Source organism: Scleropages formosus, chromosome 25 (genome assembly GCF_900964775.1).
Source record: "Scleropages formosus chromosome 25, fSclFor1.1, whole genome shotgun sequence".
NCBI lineage: Eukaryota > Metazoa > Chordata > Actinopteri > Osteoglossiformes > Osteoglossidae > Scleropages > Scleropages formosus.
The window spans coordinates 7,166,616-7,182,995 of NC_041830.1; the positions used below are offsets into that span (position 1 = coordinate 7,166,616).

Consider the following 16,380-nt stretch of genomic DNA (forward strand, 5'->3'; position numbering starts at 1 on the left):
TATCACACAACTGTCTGATGAGGCTCAAGTCTTGACATTAGCATTAGCTGCATGATGCTTTCAAGGGTGCATTGAACACAAGGCCACTCTGTCCTTGTGGGTTTGTGAACATAGAGGAGGAAAGAGTCCCTATGGAGGCAGAGTAAGAGTGTCGCAAGCTGCTGCAGTTTTGAAACAGAAGGACCGTGGTCTAAAGACTGCTCTAACTCCAAACCACTGGTACTAATGGTTCCCATCCTTGATCAAACCATCCACATATTTGGTCAAGAGCAAATCCTGTTTTCTGGGTAGTTCTGTCCTTATACACTATAATATCAGAGACACTTCCAGGACAGAACTCTGACACCTAGGTCTGAACTTATGCACGTTTGTGTGTGTCCTAGGACTGGAAAGGGCAGCAACACCATCTAGTATGACCCAAAGTACAGGGGAGCATTCTGCCATCGATGATATTATTATCTCCAATGGCCAACTTTGACTTTGTAGGATCATGAAAAGCAGAAAAAATACAAAGTAATATCAGAACATTCTGCAACAAAGGCATCCAGATGTTTGAATAACCTTCTGAAGTGATATATCTCACAGAGAATATTATTTTCATATTTTTAATAACTTGGGGAGAGGCGACAAAAAAATAGTACTGAGAAAGCAACTGATACAAAATATGTAATGACTGAATAATTCAAAAGGACAGTTCAAAACATAATTCTTTGAGTCATTTGGAATTGTGCCTATTTACGCAGCAATGGTAAAGAATGAATACCTTTTGTTGCAAATTTAGGACCACTATTTGCCACTGATAAATCAAACTGATCCCTGATGCATTAAACCTCATATATAGCTGGTAGGTGAGCGATTATTTCCTTCTTCATAAGCACTTGAAATTTATGCAAGACAGAATGAGATTTCTTTTTAGCAGAACCTTTGGGATGGAACTATCATTTAAGGGGGACACATCAGGACAGAGATTACACATTTGGGGAGGCTCACTAAATAATTCACATGGATTTGACTAGTGCTATAAAGGACATGAAATCTTTTCATCTGAATTACAAATATCATCATGAGCTGTCTTGTTTCTGTGTTCAGTGCAGAGCCCTTAACACAGGGTGTCTCATTAATCCCAAAAGCCGATGGTTTGCTGTATGCCCACTGAAGAATAAGAGGCAAATCCTTCCAAGAATGCTGGAGGCCACACGCTTATGTGGTCTCATTGAGAATAGGATGAATTTTAGTTTTCAGCGTTGGATTTTTCCACTCAAAGGACAGAAAATGGGTCATAACTTTCTTAGTATTTTTTTTTTTTTGGAAAAACTACATATATTTTTTAAAAAAATTAAAATTTTACTGAGAACAACATTTTTGCTTAGTTGATAACTGTATGGAAGAACAAATCAATTGCTGGGGGGGAGAGAGAGAAGAGAGAGGAAAAAAAAAAAAAAAAAAAAAACACTTTTCAGTATCAATGCTGCCAAATCTTTTCCATGTCTTTTGTTTGATATATATTGTTCCCTGTATAACATTTTAAGTCAACAGGTTCCCCATACAGAGCAAAAATATAGACCACCTCTGAATCTAAGACTGACTGTTATATCAAAGTAAAAAGTCTGGCATTTCAAAATAAATCTTTACATAATTGTACTGTTGAAATGGCTTGTTAATGTTAGATGCGCAGTTTTTTTTTCCCATGTTAAACAGCGAAAATTATAATCGTTTCAACAGTAAATTACACACTTGAAGACAGTGGTGTGGCCAGTTCAAACTCTGATAAAGGCTGTCCGCAGCCAAAATACCTTAATGTGTGTGTTGCACCAAAAAATGTACACTGGATGCTCAACTTGCAAACATAACTGGGACCCAAAGTCTGTTTTTAATTACAAAGTCACTTTCAGCAATATTACAATCAACAAAAACTGAATAATATAGATGTTCCCCAATTTACTGACACATTAGGTTCTGTTTAAAAAAAAAAAAAAAAAAAAAAAAAATCAGGTAAAGCTATAATGGATTTTTTTTAAAAAAAAAAAATACATTTTGATCGAAAATGTGATTTTGATCGACATCTGGCCACTTTGCTTATTATTTACACAATCAAAAAAAAATGTAGTAAGAGACCTAAATTTATTCATTATGTAGGTTCTGTAAAAGTCTCTATACAACTAACAAAAAAAAAGTGCTACAATCAAGTTATAAGATTGGCCACTGTCTTATGCTATTTACTATACCACGTATGCTGTAAAAGTTATTTCAACATTATTAGCTTCAAGTTACATCAAATAAAAACCATTTTAAGCAAGAGAGGGAGGACCCAAAAGGGCACTATGGACTTTTATTGAAGGGGTGCTTGTGTGCAAAGTGACATAGCTGAATTTACTTGTAAAAGGCATGTGGGGATGTCGTTCTGCCTGTCCTACCAATACGCAGACCAAGCTCACAGCTGCACGGTCCTCTCTTTTTTTACATATTCAAGAAAGTGTAGAACTGGTTCAGTCAAAACATAGATTTCAGAGGAAATTTGTTCTGCAAAATATATGAAAAGCAAAATCAAAGGCTTGCATTCATGCCAAAGCTGCAACATGTGCCTTTATCTGAGCAGTTGGGGCTCTACATGTGACTGCAGTTAATTTTACAGCTGGCTGAGGTTCTCCTCCTGCAAATCTATTAAAATTACCACTGTGACATTTAGACTGGTAACTATTGACATACCACTGCACTCTTTGAACCTGAGTTTCCTTCTCTCCTTACCTTCAGTTATCCAGCAGAGAGTGACTCCTTTTCATCTTTTGGTTAACCTATTGCAGGGGCCCCCTGGATGGCCTGTTACATGGTGCCTTACCTGAAGGTTATTGAGAGGGTCCATCTTCATCACAGGACCAATTGTGCTGAGTGGCAAGGAAATGTCAATGCTCTGGTTGGGCATCAGCGGAGTGTGAATGGGAAGGGGTGTGGTGGGAATAACTCCAAAGCTGCACAGAAACACAAAGCAATGAAGACGAAGAAGTACTCTTTGTAAAGCACTATTCAGAGCCAGTAAATCTCAACCTTGGCTCCAGAAGACCCTTACAAAAACTTTCTTCACTTGAAGGCTTTCATCTGCTAACGTGTACAACATACCGATATATTAACATATCTGACTCACAGAAAAGATACATGCTTGTGACATGTTTTATAAGTAATTATAACAAAGTAAGTTAACTGGCTTTAGTTATATTGTCAAGCATCTGGCCAAAACCTATTAATTTAGATAAATTTAGAGCAGCAATGTTGTTTCTCATTTATGTAATAAAAAGCTAAAGAAATTAAGCAAATCTTTACCATTTTTATAAATTACATGTGTTAATGAAATACGTTAGCTTGAAGCACTAAGTGAACCTTCCAGTTTAAGCTTTTTTCCAGGTTTTTCCTCCAGTACAATTACATTCATTCTACTCCATTTCAATAGTTTTTGGCTGAGGTGTCAAAGAATACATTTTTTTGTTCTTTTGAACCTTTTTTGATAACCCAACAGAAAACCATTTCTTAATCTGCTTACATAAACACTACTGACAAACAGCAGTGTATTTGGAGAAAGACAATCAACTAGGTTGAACCCATACCTGTTCTTGTTGAACTGGATAGCAAAGTCAGTCATGTGCTGTAGGGCCTTGTTGATGAACGTCATGTCCATATACATGTGCCCTTGCCGGCGTGAGAAGGTTCCCGCGATTTCCAAGCCCTTGGCCTTCGTTGCTGGCAGCCACACCTGCAGTACAGAGAAGTACTGCTTCATTATGGCAAATCTTTCAGTCAGTCACCATCTTTTTTTACTCATACACACACACTCCCCCCAAACTCTTCCCTAATCAGATCCATTTCAGTCCCTGTCCACTTGAACCCTGTGTATATCCTCATCCTCTTGAACACAATTTGCTCTACTATTTGGGACTCCCAGTTATAGCTGGCAAATACAGCAAAGACCAAAACAATGATCTAGAAGATTGCGGTGGTTTACCAAAGAACCGTCAAAACCCTATACCATCCAATTGTTGACATGCCTCCCCTACACCACAAAAAAAAACCCACTGCACTCTTGTAATGTGAATTAGCCAATTATATACCAATAGCCTGGAAACTGAAATAGCCACCATGAGATCACACAACTCCGACTGGAGTCCTGAATGAACTGTAGTTTTCACACCTCCTTCACTGGTTGGTGATTTGGAAATTCTCTAACCCTGTAGTTGAGCTGCAGAGGGGATCACTGCTTCTGCAAGGCAGAGAAAGTTGTTGAATGTGAAGTCTCAAAGCTACAGCACTGAGATCAGAGATCTTCAGCAGGCCAAGTGGGCCATGTTTACTGACCTACTTTGAGCAGCACATTCAGCTAATTAGTCTGATGCAACCATGACCAATACAGCTGTTGTGGTCTGCACTCCTTCCTATCCGGTGCCTCATTACTAGGTCTGTACCCCGGCCTACATCAAATCGATAACTATCCAAGGTATAGCACAGTGTAGACTGGCAGATAATTAAGAGACAGCTGATCAATGAGGTCACAGCTTGTGTACTCACCGCTTTAGGAGCCACATATCCACCTGTTGTAATGGCCATGCCCGTGGAGAGCTCAAACAGATCATTAAGCCCACTGCTAAGTGCTGCCGGGGTGGGCGAGGGAGCAAAAGTATTGGGCACTGAGGACGGGATGAAGTTCTGTCCCACCTGAGGCAGGGAAAACAAGAATGAGATCACAACCCTTACAAGAACTGATACATGCTTTATTTTTTTTTTTAAGGGGGAAAAACGCTTTGCTCTCCTTTTAAACTACTGTTGGACAACAGAACCATTCTATATCTTTTCACTTCTTTTCATTCACTGATGAAAGTAGGATTCTCTGTCTCACACCCACAGACAAAAACCTATTGATCTAATGAAAAACATGAAAAGAAATATTTACTAAAGGGTTTAAACATCACGAGCTGCCATCTTGTTAACATCACTGGTCCCGAAGCTTAGCATTCAGCATTTGGATATAGAGCATGTACAAGTAAGCAACAGGTAACCAAAATTAAGGAGTCACTTACTGCTGGGCTTCCTCCTACACCTCCTCCTAGATCTCCACCAAGCTAAAAAGGAAGAGAAATAAAAACACAAAAAGATATGGAGAATAACTTTAGGGTTTTGCTTCCTGATCGAAGTGCAGCAACCATACTTAACTGTGTGACATAAAGATGACACCCCCCCCAAACTCACCCACACCTTAAACCTCTGCATACAGCGTTCAACAGCCCAAGTGGAACAGTAAACACTTTGACATCTGAATGCAACAGTGGTTCAAAATAGGCAGCACATTTAAAGGAGTGCCCACAGCCTCAGTCTCCAGCCAGCAACTGGATGATCTCCTGCAGGACTGATCAGCAGAGATGGAGTGAAGCCAGGCGAAGACAATAGGATGGGGAGAAAGCACAGCTGAGAGCACCCAGACTCATCGCCCAGCATCACAGGGGTCAACACCACTGACAACAGATAATAGCCAGGGGCTCAGGTGGAAGAAATCAAGCAGACTGGGCTTTGGGCTTCTTTCAAGTTCCAGACAGGATTTTAAGGCTCGGCAATCAAAGAGCTCAGGGCATAATTTTCAGACAAAACTACCTTAAATTTTTTTGCATTCTAAATATATACAATAAATTAAAATTATACCAATTTTATTCCAGATATTTAATTTAGATTTAAAACACTATAATAAGCTGCATACACTTTTTGCAACATGAAAACAAATACAAAACAACATGATACATAAGCATGGATGCTTTTCACACACAGAATGAAAAGTTGTGCTCTTTAAAAAAAAAAAAAAAAAATTGACAAATCAGTTTCAATTGCTTGAGCATCCTGAAGATCATCCAGAAGAATTCCTTATGTTATGCTTTGAGAACCACAACATCACCTGACCTTCAACACTATAGCACTCAGATTGTTAAGAAACTCCAGAGGTCTTAACCTAGACATTTTGTCTTACCCTTGACTTAGCGGACCATTCAGTACCAATGATTAAAATTCACTGCAACTTCATCAACCCCAATTAGTCCCCCTTTGTCTCATCTTTCTCTTCTGACTACTCTCTTCTGACCCATTCAGCAAAAACTGGAGCAGATTTTTCCCTACAGCAAAAAGGTCATCATCTCATCTCTCGTGTGTTCAACTGAGCTGTAAGGCTTTTTAATTGCTTTTGTTTCTGGGAGGATAACTTGTGTTATTTGGGAGTAAGACAGGTAAAGTGTAACACAAATATTTTACAAAACCAATCATATTAGAATGCAACATACATTCTTACTGTTCTTTTAAAGGGCATTTGAAATACAAAGGCATTAAAATTCTTTCTATAATGAAATCACAAAGAATTTGAAAAAAAAAATGTTTAATCTTCCCATATTCAAAAGGTTTCTCTACACTGAAAGCTGTGGTCTGGGAGACTGACCACTAAGGTCATACAAAGTTTCAAGCTGTCCCTCCTCATTTACACTCATTAACATCAAACTTCCACCAGCATCGCAAACTGAGATGGGGTAGAATTCACTTCCAGCTTGCACCATGGGACTTCATGATATGAAATACATATTTTGTTTTACCATTACTGTAATAAGATGTGATCCTCCCTTTTGGAAATTTTTTGGGGGGCTGGTAGTGTAACAGGGCTCCAAAACGTAACACTGGTTCGTTCATAGTTACAGCAATAGAAAAGATGAGCTGACACCAGCTAATAAAGAGAACATTAAGTTCTGTATGAATCTGCCGCCCTATCTACACATAACCAATGCACCGCATGTACCCCATGCCTGATGTCTGCGGAGGTCGTCTTTAATATTCACCTTTGTGGTCGTGACAGAGCTGATTATACTTTGTAATTCAACCTCTATCCCAGCAGTCTATGGACAAGCTCGTAGAGTCAGGTCCTTATGATGGATCAGAGGAAGCAAGTTCACGAGCTGAGCTATACCAACAGGTCTAAGGAAACCAGCGTCCTATAAAGCTTGACTGCTCATCCAAGAAAAATGTAAAGGCCTTGGGGAATTATCTGCACCCCACTATTTCTCTCTTTTCAAAAAAAAAAAAAAGTTTCCTGAAGCATTTCTATATCTGAGCAGAAGTGCCAGCTCATACTAAGGATTAAGCATGCGCCTGCTGTTCAGACAAAGTAAAATGTGTCTTGGGACAGGAAAAGGAATTAAATAAGACTTCTTTCCGAATCCTATTTTTAAGACTGCCTTTAAGTGATCTTTCAGAAAAAGCTATTCTGCATCGTTTCATTTTAGTGGAGAAAACATCTCAGCTGTTCTTTTTCCATTCTGACAGAAAACAGTCGGTAACAGAGGCCTATTCAACTGTGCAAATAAAGAAACTTTTCCAGCTTGTATGGTGTACAGAAGTTCGAGCAAAGCTCTTTCCTCTGAAACACTTCACTCAGATCCTACCACATACATACATACATGAATAACATTTTTTTTAAATATACACACACAGTTTATACAGAGGAAGAGAAAGCGCCCATATGCCATCCTGTTATATGTACCCTTGATATTGAACTAAAAGTCCTAGAATATTCCACTATATCCGTTTTTCATTCAGATTTTCCCTTTCTAATGTAAATGTCTCCCATACTGGCTGCTCAAGAAGCCTTTTCCAGGAAATACTGGGACAGCACTCCCCTAGCAGTCACCCAATCATGGGAATGTGGCATAATCACAAGAGAACAAAAAAAGTGTGTGCTGGGGAGCACAGCTGTGTGGTTACCAGAGCAGAGAACCTCCCAGGAGGAGTCCATCACAGAAATCCAATTACTTTCAAGAGGAGGAAATCGAACTTTCACTTACAGTACGTTTCCACTCTTTGTGTGGCCAACCAATCAATTGTACCTTTTCATGGAAGCTAAAAATGGAAGAAAATTCCAATACTAAAAAAAATTAAATACAAAATGTAATAAAATGTGAAACTCTAAAATCAGTGTTTATCCCATTACACCTGAAGCGTAACGGATGGATTCAAAAGCGTTTACTACTGGCATTTTCTGTTCCTAAACACCTGATAAGTTAAAATCCTGTAAGATGACTAGACATCCCCAATAATATCATGGGGAAAATGTTTAAACTTTTAAAACAACTTAAATATGAAAAGGTGTTTGCATTCCCAGCAAATGAAATTTGATTAAACCAACTTGAGCTGCCTTTAGGTTCACTTAATTCATTCCATTTGTTCTACATGGCTGACTAGCTTGAGCAAATCAGCAGCAGTACGAATAAGAGATGAAAGGGCATTCATTTCCACACTATAATTGGCTGTACAAGATGATTAAAATTGTATGCAACACTGCTGTGGAAAGATGGGCCGGTAGGAAATCCAAACCGGGTAAGTGTTATAATGAATATCAAATTAAGATTTAATTGAAAGTAGTTCTAATGAACGGTTTAAAGGCTGCAGCCATACCGAAAACCTTTCAAAAAGGCACACTTTGGCACTTAATATTTATTATGACCAGGATCCTTCAGATATGGTTCTATTTAGTAACCAAAGCACCACAAGATGTTTGTGTACATTGTATTTACCATCAGAATCACTCCAGGCCTTAAAGTATAGAGTACAATTTACGGATGAATAACCCATGGTAAGTAGTGTACGTAGCAATCTGATAACACTACATAGTATCCACTGCAAGTCACTTTGGAGGAAAGTGTCAAATAAATAAATAAATAAATAAATAAAAAAATAAATAAATAAATAAGAGTGTAATGACAAGCAAGAGCAATACCAAAACACAGGGGACAGTGAAGATCTCCAGAAAAAAGTTATTTCTGACACTAGCCATTCCTGATCCCCCAAACTGGATGCTAATTCTGCCCCTGTGTCTGCATATGGACTGGGGGGTGAGAGTTAGGGCATGGAACAGGCAGAGCACAGGACACAAGGATATCCGATGGACGGCTTATAATGGCGACAACAGTGAGTTAAGCATTGTGCGCCCTCTCCCATCTGACAGGAAAAGCAGGTACAGGCAGACCTCTTACATTTATTTTAAAATAAAATTTAAAAAAAAATAGTCCTTTTCTTGGGGGTACATTCAAACTGATTCAATAACAAGAAAATCAAAACTAAAGTCAGTAAAATCTTTTCTGGAAGAGGAACACGGGACAAGCAACAAAATATGGACCCAATGTCTTTGATATAGGTAGTGAAAATCTGATCAGCAGGAACTCCATCGCAGCATTTTTTCAATACTTAAGTAAAAGATTGAGGTTAATCCTAAAACAGCATATTAATAAAAACATGCAGGACAGACAAGACATATTCAATTACTTTGACAATCTGGAATTTGGAAAGACCTTCTGAAAGCCCACACAAAGTCCTACATTACCAAATAGGAAAAAAAAAATGCAAATCTTCCCAAAAATCAAGATGAAACTGTCACACCACTTACAAAAAAAAGAGTAAAAATCCACTCTTACTCTTCTGCATACTTTCACAACTTGAAGTATGAGATGCTCAACTTGGCTCCATCAATTAGTTATGTGCCAAAAGAAGGATGATCTCAAAATCCAGGGTACACTATGCTATGACCGTAAGATTATAGTTCTGCCAAAAAGTGAAACCAGTAATCAATATTGATTTGTGAACGCCAAATCCCCTGCACTCGTCAAATTCCAATTTATGAGCTACAATAAAATACAGAAGCAGCATTTAGATAGGATTTAATAACATCCTGATATGAACTGGTCATTCCAGTCTAGGTTATGCTACATGTTAAAAAAATCAATCTTAAAATAGTGACACAAAAACAACGATTGCAAAATAATCATTATTCAAATTTAATTGTAACTGGTAGGCCTCAAGTGACCACAGCTCCTTACTATTATAGATATACTATCCTAAATTAATGATTGAACCCTCTGAAAGAATTATGATCTATAGTTCCTTACCCCTGTAAGTCGTGTGTGCAAAATCCAATGTCTAAACTAAATCATTTTTTCTTTAAACAATTATACTGTCTGTTCCGATCATTAAAACTATAACTTCACAGTGAATACAAAATTGATAAAAAAAGACTTTTAAAGTAAAAGACGAGAGCAAGAATGTGAAGTCAGTCAATTAGGCTGTGCGCTGAATTAGAAAATAACAAAAAACAGTGAGGGGAAGAGACCAGTTACTACACATGCAAACTAATGCCACATCAAAATGTGGATGTACTACCAGTGATGTACTTCTTCAATTCACAGCTGGCTGACCAGAAGTGCTGCAAGCACCACTGTGAATGTTTTGTTACCTCTTGCTAAAGACTACAGACTTACCAAATGCGCTTTGGACTTACCAAGCTATCCAGACCTCCACCCAGCAGGTCCACGGCCCCCATCTGCATGGAGGACACTTGGGGAACATTTACAGGGGGCCCCAGGTCCAGGTTGAGCAGGTCTCCGAGTAGGTCTCCTTGCGAGGGGATGACCTGCGGCTGGTCTAAGGCTGCAGTTGGCCCGGTGCTGACAGGACTCTCACCTGTGTCGATGCTGAGTGGGTGGGGGAACCAAGACCTCAGATTGAGACCAATGTCTTCGATGCATTCCCAAGATTAACCATGCTGAAAATCCCAAATGATTTACAGCCTACTGTAAAGTCCAACAACCCAATGCTTTGGACAGCTCATCAAATGCTCCACTGGTCTGCGCTGTGTTCTTACCTGCCGTGCTGGATGGGAAGGTGCTTGCGGTGGATACCGTGGCTCCCCTCCACGAAGGCATTGGGGGGCTTGTGGTAGACTGAAGCCAGGGAGCCGATATGGCAGATGAGCTCGTCTAGCAGTGTGGGCTCGATCAGGTCTGTTTCCTCTGAGATCAGTGGCTTCTCGGAGAGCACTACCTCCTTGGCCGTCACCGGGTCTGTGGACAGCAGTCGCCAGTATATGTAGCCCCTGTCACGCAGGTCGGGGTTGTCAGAGTCCTGCAGCCGTGAAAAATGTACATTTGTGTCAATACTGAACACAAGCAACAACTGATTTTTTCAGAAGATTTTAAAGTTTACATAAAAAAAAAAAAAAGTTCTAGGATTCTGGGTTGAATCTGCAAACGTTTCTCCCTCATTCTCATGGGTTTCTACATCATTCAAATACCAAATCCAATTTAAAGGTGCTTTATCAAAATTCTTTATAAGCCGAAATGCAGCAAAGAATTAACATAATACCACTCGCTCCTCAAGCTCCGTGGTCTATTACACTGCAAGCTGTGAGCAAATGGGTTCAATCAAAACAGCACATTAAACAAAATGCCAACAGAAGCAGTTTGCCCAGAGGTACAATACTAGTGTATTACAGCTGTGCAATCTGAATGAGTTTCAAAGTGACTCATTGACTATATTTACTATTATATTTTGTTATAGTAGTATAAATTCACTGCTTTTGTTGTTGACAATATTAATAGACTAAGTATTGTTATTTTATATTATCTACAGTTTACAGCTACAATACTCCCATGCTGTAATCACTGTACGAAGTACACATGCAATCTAAATATTGATCAAACTTTACAGTGTTCTTGTGCTGGTGAATTTTAGGTTTATTTGCATAATGATGTTGAGCCAGAGATGAGTACAAAACTTGTGCTAGTTTCCAACCAAAAATAACTAACTACAGTGATTCCACATTTTCCTACTGTGTAACCATTTAACTGAATGTGCGCAAGTGTGAATGACTGACTGTAGAGCAAACACACCCTTCCTATATCTTTCAGCTTAGACTTCCTGGTATAGGCTCTTATCCGCTGTATCCCTGACTGGTGGAGTGGTTGCCAAAAACAGATGGATCACAACTCCACTGTTACCCATGGTCATCTGGCGAGGCCTTGAGTGATACAGAGTGCAAAATAGGCCCATGCAGTGGCCATGGATCGCCTGTCTGATGCTCCACGCTGACCTCACCTGTGTGGCCAGGCTGAGAACCTGCTGGACCAGTTCCTGTGTCTCTGAAGGCTTTTTCAGGAACAGCTTGACAATGGCTGTGAGTAATGTGAGCTGGACCTGCCATACAAAAACAAGAACACTAACACAACCAAAAAAACCCATACATTTAGAAGTGGATAGTTTGTTTTTTTGCCAAAACTTCACTTTATGGTTTTCATTCTTTTTTCCCCTCTCCTAAATTGCCTTTTTAGTATAACTCATTCTCTCCATAAAGAGTTGATACAAATTTTACACTTGTGTGAAGCTGAAGGACAGTGTGGTTTCATGGGAAACACACAGTGATGACTGTTTCAGCCCTAGCATTGATCTGTTACAAATTAAATCGAAAAAGGGGCAAACAATGCAGAACAAGCCTAGCAGCAACAACAGTGGCACGTGACCCTGGGTGTGGAACTGACCTGTGTGCTCTCGTCATGAAAGCCCTCCAGGAAGCTCTCCAGCAGCTCGTCTGCATTATCAATGCGCTCAGCGTACTCGCCCACGATCCAGATCATGGCAGCACGGGCATCTGGCTCATCCAGGGAGTCCAAGTTCTCACACAGTGTAGCAATGATACTCTCATACCTGGAAAGAAAAGGGGAAGCGTTGCTTGTACTGACAATGTTGCTAAAAGGAAGTCAGAGCAATAGCCAGTCTATGTATAAAAAAAAAAAAAAGAAAAAAAAATACATCAAGAAACTCATCTTTTGATGTAAAGAATGATTTTAGTATGGTTCAGAAACATATACTGCTGCTGATTCCCTAGTGTTTCTAGAAGGTGTTCACTATCCCTGTGAAGAGAGCAGCAGCCTTTTGTAAAGAAATAAAGAAACCACTGGGTACTGCCAGGTGCTGAAAATTCAATGGCAACTAGTTTACACTGTGCTTGTAGTAACCCATACTCTAACTCAATTACTCACTTGTTAGGGTATTTGCGGAAGATGTCCCTGATGACGACAATGGCCTCTTGAACCACGTAATTGACCTTGGTCTGGATGAGGTCCAGCAGTGTGCTAACGCAACGCTCAGCCGATTGCTACAGACAGACACAGACAGGTGGAACGATTGGGATAGGCACGACAGCACAAAGAAATGCCCTGAAAGCATCTAACACAAGGTGCTGGTCCAAAATAATCTGCAGATACCATCACCAATCTCATTTGTGCTGAAATAACAGGAAATTACTGATTTTATTTGTGCAGAGGGGACAGATAGGGTCAGAAATACTGGCTTCCACCACGCCAGCTAAAATTTGCATTTTAATTTGTATTTCAATTTGCATTTCAGAGCTTTACTTCGACTGCAGTGGGTTTTGTACTTGCGCCAGAAGTGTCGTATGAGTCGTGAAGCAAATGACGGCTGGGGTTTGATGCCAGACATGGGGGTCCAGCAGGGCTACTTACCTCAACTTTGATGGCACAGCGGCCAATGGCCCGTACAGCCTTGCGGACAAAGTCCACATCCACCTCCGTGGCGTACTCCTTCAGCTCAGCCAGGACCTGTACGCACATGGGGCGGAGGAGAAGTATGTTACAGAGGAACAGCCTGACAATGTTGACAGGCGTGAAAGACTAAGTACTGTAGCAGAACTAATGCCACAGTCTAAACACAGGTAAACCCCACCGTGCTGCTGAAAAGCAGCTGTCCATAGCGACAGAAGCCGGAAGCCCAAGGAGCAAGTTGAGTAAACACAAAGAATGGGTATAAGCTACGGTAAACAGAGAAAAACAGCATCGCCCACAGAGCAGCATGTTCATCCCGCTCACAGCACTTGCTAGGGATTGAATTGACAGCACTTTTGGCAGTTTGAAGGCTGCGATTTACACCTGGAGCAACAAGCCTGTCAGTCTGGCATATCAGGGGACGGAGCGCCGTCCGTCTACTCAGAGATAAGGCCTTTGCTGTTCTGTATGTTGTATATCAAGCAGTGTCTGCCCTGAAAGGAGTATGTTCATCTCAGGAATAAACTGTCAGCTGACAAACTGTCACAACTAATGTTTGTAGCAATCTCAAATACATGGGTAGCAGGCAGCACAGCAGACACAACCTCTGATGCATCCCAATTTGATCCAACTCTTGCTTTACTACCCTTGATCAAGGTACTTGCCTTGAATTAACACAGCAACAATAATTGGGTTTATTTGTCAAATCATTGTAATGTTGATTACCTAACAGAACATTGAAAAAGGCTTCAGCTAACTAACTTGGAACAATATCTTTCAGCAGCTGGCTTAAAAATACCACTTATTTTCTTATTTTAATTAAATTCACATTTTTTGTTGGGGAACAATTAATTTACTCCATAAGAAGTAATGGTAAGTTAATTCCCTCAGAACATACACTCATTTGTGAATTGACAGAACGAATAAACTGTATTATGTGAGAAACTAGTGTAGGTAGCATCCATCACCATGCTAATACACTGTCTCATATACTCGAGCGTTACTACGAAAAGCTGCTTGAGCCTTTGGAACAGAATAGCAATCTTTCTGTCCTCTCATACAAATCTAGATTAAATTGTTTTTTAACATACCTGTACAAGTTGGTCTGTGCAATGACCAATACAAACCAAAACAGGAAACTGGACAAACTGTGTTGAGTCATAAGGGTGCTCTGAACCACTATAAGACGTATGTGTACCTGGGCAATGTTGGCCTGGGAAGCCAGGCGAATCATGATGTCCAGTTTCTCTAGCTTGACATAGATGGGGTCATTGTACTTGACAAAGAAGACTTTGATTTCCTGCTTCAGAATCTCTGGCCTGGAAGATTGAGACATTGACATTTACAAGATGCCTGGAAAAGTGCAATACTCTCTCATTCAGTTGACATGTCATAACTGTTTGCAAAGAGGATTTTTTTTTTTTTTTTTTAAAAATCCAAAAGGATTAAGACTACTTTCAACTGAGCCTAAACTCAGCACTCAAAAACAACTTCTTAATTTGATTTAAAAGAGAAAAATTTGTCATATTGCAACAATGCCCTCTAGTGGTAAATTATTTCATACAATTCTGCAATGACATTTCCTGTGAAGAGCACTTCTTAAATTAAAAATTAATCCCAAAAATTCCCATAATAGAGGATTACAATAGCTTGCCACTGAGCTACTCAGTAGAATTACAGCCTGTCACTGTGTTACTGTTTTAGCTGCCTTAACCTCATCGAGGTTTCCATTGACTTCAGAAGTAAATCTGATGCTGACCTTTTCTGCACGATGAGGTTGATGTTCCTGAGGGCCACGTACTGCACCTCGGGCTCCCCGGACAGTAACGTCACCAATGGTGGGGACAGCTTCTTCAGCAGGGTGCCATAGTAGTCCGAGTCCTTGGGCAGCAGCTCCAGGAACTTCATGAGCACCTTGACTGCAGACAGCACCACAGCCGAGTTGGCATGGGAGAGCCTTGGAGTCACTCGCTCGCAGATGCTGAGTGGGAAGGAGAATGGAGGAGCACAAGTATACACTTAAGTGCAATATGTATGTAATACCTTCTTACACTGAATGACTTGTATTCTTCTACTTACTGTACAAAATAATAAAAAAAAAACCCTTCCCATTATTTAAAGTACAAAAACTAGGACATATAAAAGAAAAAGGCAGTCTGGAGCACGCTAGTGCTACTCAGCAAAAGCCCTGGCGGGTAGTAGGTTTTTGTTAAAGCTGGACAGTGAACCACATTCAGTTCACTGTCTTGAATGAGTCCATTTAACTCTTTCTTCCAGCACGTTCTGAAGAACTGAACTTAGCACTTCATGATCAGCTTCAGGTACTGACTTAAACATCAAACTAGATGTGATTTAAAGAATAAGTCTTAGTCTATCAAAAACAATGTTCTTTACAAGTGACCTAAAACAGATGCAATAACAGTTACGTCCCATTGAACATCAATACCTGCGGATTTGCACTGACTCAACCTGAATGTTAGTACAGTTAAAAATGAGTAAATGCTGACAGTATGGTTTAAGGCCAGGCTGCCTGCCCCGGTATAGGCCTACCTCTGGGCCTCCCGCTCGTCTTTGGGATTGTAGTTGGACAGACAGTCCAGTATAAAGATTTGGCCCCACTCAGTACATTCGTTAAGGGCTGTCAGCAGCTTGTTGATGTTCTGTGGGTTTAGATCTAACAGGTTGCTGTTGGGGTGTGACTCACTGATCTCTGACAGTGCTGCCACAGCATTAGCCACCACCTGAAAGGGCAAAATGTACCTTTTTAATCACTCATTTTTTTTTAATGTACCTGAAATAATGTTAACTCACTATTTTCCAGTCATTTTAACTGGCAAAACTTTGCACATCCATAGGTCAAACTGTTGATTACAAAAACATACTTTACAGACTACAGCAAACTTATACAACAATTTAAGGATGTGAAAAGCAAAACTTTGTATAAATATCTCAGGAAGCTCAAAAAAATGCAGAATGGAGCAGCTGTGCA

At 40.0% G+C, this 16,380-nt stretch overlaps 1 protein-coding gene across 1 annotated transcript in view; it reads right to left on the reverse strand.

Annotated features, from left to right (window-relative positions):
* Positions 1 to 16,380, reverse strand: part of ap2b1 (adaptor related protein complex 2 subunit beta 1) — a 30,138-nt gene that overhangs the window by 9,884 nt on the left and 3,874 nt on the right. Inside the window, exons 6-18 of the mRNA XM_018742072.2 lie at positions 15,942 to 16,132; positions 15,151 to 15,372; positions 14,590 to 14,710; positions 13,353 to 13,448; positions 12,870 to 12,985; positions 12,369 to 12,534; positions 11,929 to 12,027; positions 10,697 to 10,956; positions 10,334 to 10,526; positions 5,061 to 5,102; positions 4,552 to 4,698; positions 3,597 to 3,742; positions 2,837 to 2,966 (exon numbers count right to left, since the gene is read on the reverse strand). Of these exons, the coding sequence (XP_018597588.1) occupies positions 2,837 to 2,966; positions 3,597 to 3,742; positions 4,552 to 4,698; positions 5,061 to 5,102; positions 10,334 to 10,526; positions 10,697 to 10,956; positions 11,929 to 12,027; positions 12,369 to 12,534; positions 12,870 to 12,985; positions 13,353 to 13,448; positions 14,590 to 14,710; positions 15,151 to 15,372; positions 15,942 to 16,132 (1,929 nt within the window). The remainder of the gene's footprint in view (positions 1 to 2,836; positions 2,967 to 3,596; positions 3,743 to 4,551; positions 4,699 to 5,060; positions 5,103 to 10,333; positions 10,527 to 10,696; positions 10,957 to 11,928; positions 12,028 to 12,368; positions 12,535 to 12,869; positions 12,986 to 13,352; positions 13,449 to 14,589; positions 14,711 to 15,150; positions 15,373 to 15,941; positions 16,133 to 16,380) is intronic.